Source organism: Gobius niger (genome assembly GCF_951799975.1).
Source record: "Gobius niger genome assembly, chromosome: 10".
Lineage (NCBI taxonomy): Eukaryota > Metazoa > Chordata > Actinopteri > Gobiiformes > Gobiidae > Gobius > Gobius niger.
This window is the reverse complement of record NC_136861.1, coordinates 14839462-14849479: the sequence shown is the minus strand read 5'-3', so window position 1 is coordinate 14849479 and position 10018 is coordinate 14839462. Positions and strand designations below refer to the sequence as shown.

Sequence of the window (10018 nt, the reverse complement as noted above, 5' to 3'; positions counted from 1 at the left end):
CAGTGCACCTGAGGCAAATCACTTACAACACCTGACTAACCATATAAATGTCTGTGATGACTGAATATTTTTTTTAATAAAACCATTCTGCATTAAAAAAGAACTTATATTTGAGCAGCATCCGCTTCCTGGTTTTAAGCTAGCAGCGGCGGAGTGATCTGCTAGGTTACCGGATCTACAGTAGTTTGTTTACAACTACAACTACTTCCATGTGTAGCATTACTACACATGGAATTCACAAAGGAGCTTTCTACGAATCAGATATGGCAACGTTTGGAGGACTATCCCATGATTTTGAAGAGGTTTTTAATGCAGGCTACTAGTTACCATAGACATGCGCTAGCCTAGCACTAGCCTAGCATCACTAAACTCTTCAAATATAAAGGACAGCATGAATTAAAAAAAAATCTCCAGAAATCAACAACACTCTGGATAACTAGGAAATGAGGCCCTACTTAAAAAATCCTGAAATATCCCTTTAAGATCTATTTGCCTTTTGGACCTAGATTATCTCAGAAATCCTTAGAAACTAAGTGTTTTACAATAAGGGAAGAAAACCCAATGCCAATGGAACAGCCCCGTTCACCTCATAACAAGCTGTTTCCGGAAGTTAAAAAAACATTAATTTTTTCCATAGACTTGGATGAAAAGTTAAATATTTAGAAAAGATTGAAAGGAAAGATAGTTTCACGTGAAAGAAAGTTCCAAATGATTGAAAACACGGCAAAATGCTTTGGAAACGCTTTGGTGTGTTAAGTTCCGGATAAATAATAAAAATAAATTCTAATACAGTTTCTATTTTATGCTCATGGGCCGATTACCTTCAATCATCATTTCAATTACAAGTCAAATATCTATGGGAAAAATTAATGGAAAACTTGGATCCGGAACACGAGGCGGCAAGAAAATCTACTTCACGTCAAGTCTAAATTTGGATCATTTCAAGTCAGTCAGTGTTTCCTACCTAGGAGTAAACACACACACTTAGAAGGAGAGACCAAGTAAGTATTTATCAATTCACCCTTTCAGATTAAAAACAAATTAAACTACTATCTGAATAATGATCTTTCTTTGTAGTGTAATAGTTATTGTCACATATATTAAACATCTTGCCTAGAGCACTAAATTACAGGGTGCTCAAGAACGTTTTTTTTTTATCTTAACATTCTGAATTTAAGTCACGTTAACCATAGCAGAGTCGAGAATGAGTGGCAAACCAAACAGCATGAACGCCAATCGAACCGAAGGGAAAATAAGCGCGACATGAACTCGTGTAACAAAAGCCCTTATCATTTTGGCATTCATCACCCCCAGTCCACGGAGCTTCCACTGTAAAATACTTTTATTAATTTGATTTCCTTAAACCTGGCGCCAGATCGAGTCGTGAAAAGCATTTTGAACATTTAGAAAGAAAACGTCATCGGTTTCTGTACGGACTGCAGTTTGTTTGGATATTTACATGGACATTGAGCCAACAGTGTTTCATATTGATCAGTGCAAACGGTTCGGTTGCATTGTATGTGGTACAATCAAAACAGCGCTCGTTTCTTTATGGTTGTATGGGATGTTAACTACAATGGCTTAAGGTCCGTGTGATTCAGAAGAAGAGCCGGCGCCCCCCTCTGTCTGGCAGCAGTAGTGCAGGACAAAGTTCAAAAAGTAAAAAAGTGATGGATGTTTGAGCGGTGAAGTCCTCTCTGAAGCAGAGGTGTCCGTCCTTCTGCGCAGTGGGACGAGATGGAGCCGTCTCCTGGCGTTTACACTGTTTATGGCGATTAAGATCACTGCAGTACCAACCCAACCTGAGGGAACAGACGCAAGAAACAGTTACACACCTTTACATTACATCATCATTCTTACATCGCTACAATTGCTGAGATAAAGTCCATGGGTTTACAGCTACTAAAAATATTTGAAATGCTCACTGCAACCAGGAAGAAATGCAGTGACATCACACCTATGTATTATCTTTTTTTCAAGAGGTGTAGCCCCACTGCCTGCTTTTAAAAAATAATAATTCATTTACATTTTCATATCATTATACTTTTTTTTTCTTCTTCTTTTTTTGTGTTCCTGGTGCTCTGTGTTATCTGATTCCCTTATGTATACTCATATTGTGTTATACATAATATACAATGCAGTGATTCATGTGCCATGTACAAATTCAATTAAAAAAAGAAAAAAAAGAAAAGAAAACACCTATGTATTTTCAGAGGGGGTCAGTATCAAAGTACATTGACTGCTGTACAGTATTTACTGGTAAGTAGAGTTTTTGAGGATCTGTACTCAACTTGAGACGGATTTTTGTTGACAACTTTCTACTTTTACTCCATTACAAAAAGGCCATCAAAGTAAAAAGGAAATTTGCCAATATGTTTTGTGTGTGCTATGGACAGTAGGTGGCGCTGTGCAGATGCACTGGCTCACAACAATTAAGAAGTTTTGCCCCTGCCCTGTTGCCATAAAGGTGTGGAATTCAGATTTTATGTTTTTGAAGCTGCACAGTTATTTATCCAAAACACTTCAATGTCAGGCTGAGACAACGAATTGATTAATCAACAACTAATCGATTATTGAAATAGTTTTTTTTAGGAATCGAATAATCGTTTTCTAGTAAACAAAAAGTCAAACAGAGCAAAAATGACAGGAAAATTGTGTATTTTTTAATGAAAACCTACTTTGTTTTTAAAGTTGAGGTATGTAGTGTTTTGTACATTGAAACTTTCATAAATATCTGTGTCTCATCCAATCAGAAATCAGAATCAGCGCTTAGAGCTTCTTACAAACATTCACATTAAGTTTGCTCCATCAACCTGTCTTCAAGCGGTACCACTTAAGTCTTATGTGATTAAAAAATAATAACATATGCATATGCCATTCACAGCCAAGCGATTAATTGTGAGAATAAATGGGTAGATTAATCGATTACCAAAATAATTGTTAAGTATTCAAAGTAGAAAGTACAAATCCATTAACTGTTTTCCAAAGTAAATGCTTCAATACTTTCACTTAAGGGACACTGCGTAACATTTTGGACTATACTGCTGCCATCATCAATGCAAAACACGCTCCTCATGACCATCTCGACACAGAAAATGCTATTAGAGCAGTGGGTTGTCCAAGAAAGGATTTGGATGAGAACCTGTTGAAATCTCAAATTCTGCTGACTTTGGTCACATCTCCATGGAGACGAGCTGGAGACGTAAATGATTGGATTTCAGTTTTTTTTATTAGGTCAAATTCTACGCAGTGTGGCTTTAATTAATAATTTGACAAAGCATCTTTTACTTTGATTCATTTGCAATTGAAAAAGACGTGCAAATGAGATGCTTTTTAGAGTTGACATGCATATAAGGCATTGCTCATCTTCAGCTGTGTTTTTACATCCCAGAGAGGCACAGATATTAATGTGATTATTCTTACTGCTCACAAATGCACTGCAGGTAATCTTGAAAGAGGATTAATTTCTGAACAAATTTTAAACGTGTGATTTCCAAAGGGGGTTGTGGCAGCAAATTGTTTCTGTTGTGTGAACAGTGTGGTTTACACAATTCACTTAACTTACCTTTTCCGAACTCATGCTGGGGCACTTCCAATTGTACAGATAATACTGTAGATTGCCATCTCCAATACCAAACTTAAGCTTCTCCAAGAAATTCTTATTTTCCATTAAATCCAGTGCATTGAAGACATCAAATCCTTTCTGTTAATGGATTGTGGAAAACAAATATTACAAATGCCATTCAAGCTGTAAACAAAAACATGACTAATACTGTATTAAAGGAAACATACCGATTTGGCCAGGATGAGGGCGTCGGACATCAGGTCGAGCAGCGGGGTCGTGGTGTGGACGTTGTAGAAGGAGTACGCGGCCTTCAGGCTGCGATGCACAGGGTGGTTCATGATGGTGGAGGGCAGTGTGTAGAAACTCATGAAATCAGTCACTTTACCGTCATTCTGTTAAAATCAGCAAAACACGTCTAAATCATGTGAAATAGTCTCGACCTAAAAGGTTAATTTATAGTCAAACTAGTCAGCACTGTGAAAGGAAGATCAATATTCTGAATACTGGTCATTTAACTAATGTACTTTCATGTTTGCAGGCCTTAGTGTTTAAAGGCAGTGTGCCTGAGCTGATCACCTAACATTCATTACCATTACCTCGACTAAGAATGTGTCAATAATGTTCTCTCGGGGCAGCAGCCAGTGGGCCACCTCCTCCTGGTTCATGGCAGGCACCAAGTTAAACAGACTCAGATATTCACGCAGCAGGCGATGCACCACAGGCACATCCTTTTTGGTCATGGGCCGCAGACCTGACGTCTTTGGGGCCTGATAGAAAAGAGTGCAGACAATCCTGTAAGATGGTTTAGATTTAAAAAGATGTTATATGAATTTAGTTTGACCAACCTCAGGCAGACGGTACAACTTCATGGTGCGCTGCATAGTCATGTTCCTGCTCAGGTGGGAAAACTTCACCTCGATTAGTTTTCGGGGGTTCAACGAGCGATGCCAGTACCTGTACACAAAAAAAGGCCATATGTTAAAGCAGTACTAAGTAACGTGTCTACCTTAATAAATCCTTTTTGTAGTCCCTGTGGGGGTAATACAAGTGTTTATGGGATGATTGGAGGGTCTTTCATCTCCCCCTGGTGTCTCTGTTTGCAACTTGACTGCCACCGGACCGGAGCAAGCAATACACACTAATGAAATCACGAAGAAGAAGCTAACATGCTAACGGGCAAAGCCAACTGCGGGCAAACGTCACTTTAAACAGTATTTACAGCCAAGTTTGAGTGAAAAAAATTAATTCTATTGTATAATTGGATGTACAATATCCCTCTCTCCCTTCGCCTTTCGTGTCAGCGTAGCATTTACTCTCCAAGACAGTTCATAAGTTAGAAAATCGTAACTTGCTACGACACCTGCAGTTATATGGTCTCTAGGGGCAAGAGCTACTTAGTACTGCTTTAAGCGTGATCTAACAAATCGCAAATACCCGACCGAAAGTGACTCCTCTTTACAAATAGCTGTCCAAGATTGATGAAAAGGTCCAGGATTTAGCCCTGTTGCATCATTCGGCTTAGGTTAAAAATACTGTATGCCTGAGTACAGATGTTTAACCCACCTGCATGTTCCCACCGGTTTGGGCAGCACCACACCAGCAGTGTACACCGCCTGAAAAATGCCCTCCCGATTCACTCGTCTGGTAATCTCTCTGATCAGCACCGGAGCCACTCGTTTGGACCGGAGCTTCTTATGGACGCACAGGAAGTTTATCTCAACCATTTTCTTTTCTCTAAAGACAAGAACCAAAACATTCAACAAAGATTCAAAATTGGTTATGAGGTGATGTTTGTATCAGGCACAAATTATTACCGTTTCCACTTACATGTCATAGATGCGTATAGTGGCTGGAATGGCACTGATGAAACCTACTAGTTTTTGGTTAGAGTTCACTCTGACCCCACAGTGCCACTGGGGCAACCAACCCGGAGGTCGCAGAGCCCTGAGAAAACATTCGCAGTCTTTAAAGTGCTGCTCTGCCCTGCAAAGCTATAGCACTGTACGTCTGTGATAAATCAAAGAGAAAGAAAAGGCCTCACCAGAGCAGGAAATCAGGGGAGTAGTCAAAGCGAAACATGTTGTCATCATCTTCCACGTAATTCTCATTCAGAAGAGTATAGAGCTCTTTAAGCTGTTAGAGAGAATGACAGCGTTTAGAGCATTGAATCCTGAAAAACGTGGATGAATGAAAATGTAATTAAAATAATCCATTTTACCACAGCAGGATCGCCCAAATCCAGAGTGTCCCAGCAGAAGCCTTGTGGAAGGGTGTAGGGCTCCTCTCGGATGTGGTCTTTGTCAGGTTCAATGCAGCCGTGTGAGGTGACTGTCTCGCCTGAGGAAAACACACTTTAAAATTAGCACAGAAACGTGACACTTTCTCATTTGCAGCATCTGTCAAAGCTGTACCTAGTTTGGGAACAGGTTGCGTGTCCCAAAACTGGTAACTCCTGCGAGTCGCTTCCTCCATGGTTTTGGCGGGGCCTTGGCCAACAGAGAACAATTCGATGGCCTTTTGGATCTCCTGTAGCTTATCCGCTGGCAATGAGTTCACCTGAATGGAGGGACATGTTACAAGCTGTGTTCACATTATGTCCCAGCACTCCGAGTGACACAATAGTTTAAACATTTGATCAAGGAAAGCAAACAATGTTAGAAAGTGCATTGCTGTTTTGACTTGGTTAGGGCGAGTATTTCTGCTCACATGATAAATTAGTCCCTTTTGCGCCATCTGATATCTTTACGTCACAATCTGGAAAATTACCAATTATCACTGATCAAACTTGGGACAATCAGAGAAATTCATGCCTTGGCAAGAGGGTCCTGAGCTCCTTCTGTGGCGCCAGATTTTTTCTTCTTTTTCTGCTTCTTTTTCTTCTTCTTGGTGCCAGAGTCTTCACCCTCACCCTTGTCGCTGCAGAAAAAGATATTCAGTCATCACTATGTCGAACACCAAGAGACAGACATCAACTCAAAGCACTCAGGTAGTTAAATATACGATAGTAACTATTTTTATATTAGAATTTTTTTGCATTTTTGTTTTCCACACTCAACTCAGCCCTGTTGTGGGATTGACTGGTACACAAATTCTTTAGGTTTCAATCAGGCACCAAAAAAAAAATGGCTTGCACATGCACTACATACTTGGCGGTGGGTAAGCTACTATTGTAGCCACAGTTGCCCTGGGCTACACTGGTGAAAGCAAAGCTGCCAATCTGTGCCATTGGCCCTTCCGCCCACCACCAACCACTCACTGATGAGTGAAGTCTGTTCCCCAAGGACACATGAGCTGGGATTCGATCCACCAACGTTCTGGGTATGAGAGGTTATAAGTTCTACCAAACAAACCACCGTCACCCGTAGATAAAAACAGTAAAACAAATGATTGACTATTGAAAAATAAAAACTCAATTAAAATCCCTTAAGCAATGTGTGACACAGCTTTACTAAAATGTTTAGGAAATTGACAGACGAGTAAGCAAAAGACCACGTTAGCCATTATTGGCCAGTGTGCGGGGATACAATAGCCCCAAATCAATCATCTACATTTAGGACCTACTTTCTAGGTGACTCAAAAAAGGTACTCAATTTTTGTCCAAACTTGATCAGCCACACATCCCTTCTCATCTGTCCCATCTCCTGTCTCTTGTGAGCGCCTGAATACTTACAGAGGATAATCTCATTAGCGTCCGAGGGGGGAGCAAGGCCGAGCCCTGGCCGCATTTGTGACACCAGCAGCACAGATGGCGAATCACATGACCTCTGCAGAGGGGTAGTGTGTTACGCATGTATGAACCAGGGGTCAGTGAGTAGTTCTATGGACAATGGACAACAAAGCATTCAATGGTTTGTTCCACGAGCTTCCACTACATCACTCTAGTCCAGTTTATCGCCAGAATAAGGCTTTGTTTTCTTGTCTAAAAAGAGAAGTCCATATTTGCTTCAATTGATTAAAGGTCATCACATTCCTTTTACTGGAGAAATCAACAAAGAAATCATTCTGAATTTGCCTCTGCGGATTCAAGTGTTTTATTTATAATAGCAAATCTTCAGCACAACCATTGTTCTCACATTTTGCATAAAACCCTACATGTGATGTTTTTTGGGTGATAAACAACAAAGGAGCCAGCACGTACATTTTAAATTAAAGGTTTAAGTCTAAACTCATTCCTAACTTTCTTTACACAATTCTAACATCTCACAGCGCATACATAAAGATGAACGGGAAGAAATGTCTAAAATGTGGGACATGATTTATCAAAGATTCGTTTACTTTTCATTTCATTTACATTCATTGCCAGCTTCAGTGAAAATATACTGAAACTGGCAAGATGAAAAGTGTTGCTATTGCAGTCTCAGCTCAGGAATGTGATGCCATATCGCTAAGTATCATGGGATTAACAGCAATTCTAAACAAATGGAGATTTAAAAAGTTATAATAGTAGAGTTATTGTTCACATAAAAACACTTGAGACACCACACTGAGTTAGGCGCATGTACCAGTAGTGACTCTGCAGCTAATGGTGTTCCACAGCTTTTTTTTCTCCACTTTTTACAGTTTTTAGCTAATGCTTATGAAAAATGTACGCTAGCAGCTGCAAACACGGCGCATCTCCATGGTAACTGTGGATTTCGCCGAACTCTTTTCCCGAACGGCTAATAAAGTGTCTCATTTTCTTGATATCAGAGAAATAAATTCAGAGTAATAAAAAATGTGATACACAAAGTTTAGTACATTGTAGGTTATATCCACCTAAAAAAAAAAAAAAGATTTTGGAAAGACAAATTTCACAAGACGTTCGTTACGCAGGGACGACGTAACTAGCTTTTTGGGTTTGTTGTTTAACAGAAAAAAAACCGTCTGCAAACAAGTCACGCCTTATTTTTGGCCTAATTTTTTTTCTCGTTTATTTGTTACTACTCTCTGCAGATACTGATTAAAGAACAAAAAGCCGAACGCTAATGTCCATCGTGTCGCCTAATGCTCAATGCAAGGATCTTTTATGACACGTGTGATTAGGAGAGGGATTAAGGGCTCAGGTTGCTAATGTCGAGTAGTAAAAGCTCAATAAGCACATCTCCACGAAGACATACGCCATTCTTGTTTCGCTTTCAGCTGTGCGAATTGTGCCCAGATTAACACAATGGGGGTTTGACAGCTAAATTAGCCTCAGAGCTAATTTACTAAATGTCAAATGAGGATGCGGATCAAACGGTTAATCTGCATGTTCCTTGTAGCGACATGCAAATTGTAAAAACGCGGTCACACCTAAAAGCCAATGGGTGTAGTTTATGCAAGCAGATTTATACAAATAACACGTTATTATGGCTAACGTCCAAGCACATTTTTGATCCTCATCTTAACAGGATTCCCTAAATGTTTGGCATTTCGTCCGGGGCGGATCCGAGTCCAGTGCCAGAAAAATGCGTACAAAAGGACATAAATTAAAAGAAATCTCACCCAAATCGTCAAATTTGCATAATGGTTCCGTTTCAGAAACAGTGAAAAGCATTTATAGAAGCATATTTTATTTCTTTCTGTTAGTAACGAACCCAAACCCAAAGACTGTCGCATAGAATAACTTTTAACAAGCAAATCCGAATTACCGAAACGAAATTTTGACCAGTTTAACAATTTAACACATATTTATTATCACGATCCTCTCATATATTACACAAATCACCAAGATCTACAACAGTGTCAGTGGGAAACTCCACGCTAAACCATTCCCACAGGGACGAAATGCCGAACATTCAGGGAGTCAACATTAAAAGCTGAACTCAAGGAAAAGCGTCGCGGAGCCCGCCCACATGCGGAACTGAAAGCCGCCACAACCAATCAGAACGCGTAACAAGCAAACAAACAACCGCTTCATCCAATCAGATAAGGCCGAGTGGGCGGGACTCCAGCTACCAAAGTGCTGTCGACCCGGGGCAGCTCGTCTGGCGTTTATTCTGTGATCGCAATGCAATAGTAGCGCAATCACGCGGTCGATTTTGCACCGCTACGATACTAGACACTGTCGTTTACCCATCGTCAAAGTGGTGCTCCTCGTTTTCACAGTCGCTGCAGTGTCCGTGGTCCTCTACATCTTCTTTCTCCGGCATCGGTGCTGTCTCATTCTCATCCGCCATCTTCAACACGGAAGTGAGCAGCCACCGCATGCGCGTGCCCCCCTCCCACCTGACGCCTTTAAAACTGCTTTGATGCCATTGGTTCAGTCTGTGCAGCGATAGAAATGTGTGATATGGACGCTTCACTTTTGGTCACACATAGCTTTCATTTGGGAGCTTTGGTGTTCGTATTCAGAGGAGCCCACCCTGTCCCCTCTAAGAAACGCCTTCTTTTAAAGGTTCTACCCCTGATTTCTTCTGCTTTCATTTATCTTTCTGTAGGGAAAATACTTGTGTGTGCTTTGCATCTTTTTTATTTTTTATTTTTATTGATTGT

At 40.4% G+C, this 10018-nt stretch overlaps 1 protein-coding gene across 1 annotated transcript; it reads right to left on the bottom strand.

Annotated features, from left to right (window-relative positions):
- Window positions 1-1544: 1544 nt before the first annotated feature.
- Window positions 1545-9733, bottom strand: nmt1a (N-myristoyltransferase 1a). The gene is made up of 12 exons (XM_079565236.1): window positions 9599-9733; window positions 6376-6481; window positions 5977-6121; window positions 5784-5902; window positions 5607-5698; window positions 5393-5509; window positions 5129-5299; window positions 4411-4519; window positions 4162-4332; window positions 3793-3957; window positions 3566-3703; window positions 1545-1802 (listed from the first exon to the last, which is right to left on the bottom strand). The coding sequence occupies exons 1-12, from the start codon at window positions 9730-9732 to the stop codon at window positions 1782-1784; spliced, it is 1488 nt and encodes a 495-aa protein (XP_079421362.1). The 5' UTR covers window position 9733; the 3' UTR covers window positions 1545-1781.
- Between the last annotated feature and the right edge of the window lie 285 nt (window positions 9734-10018).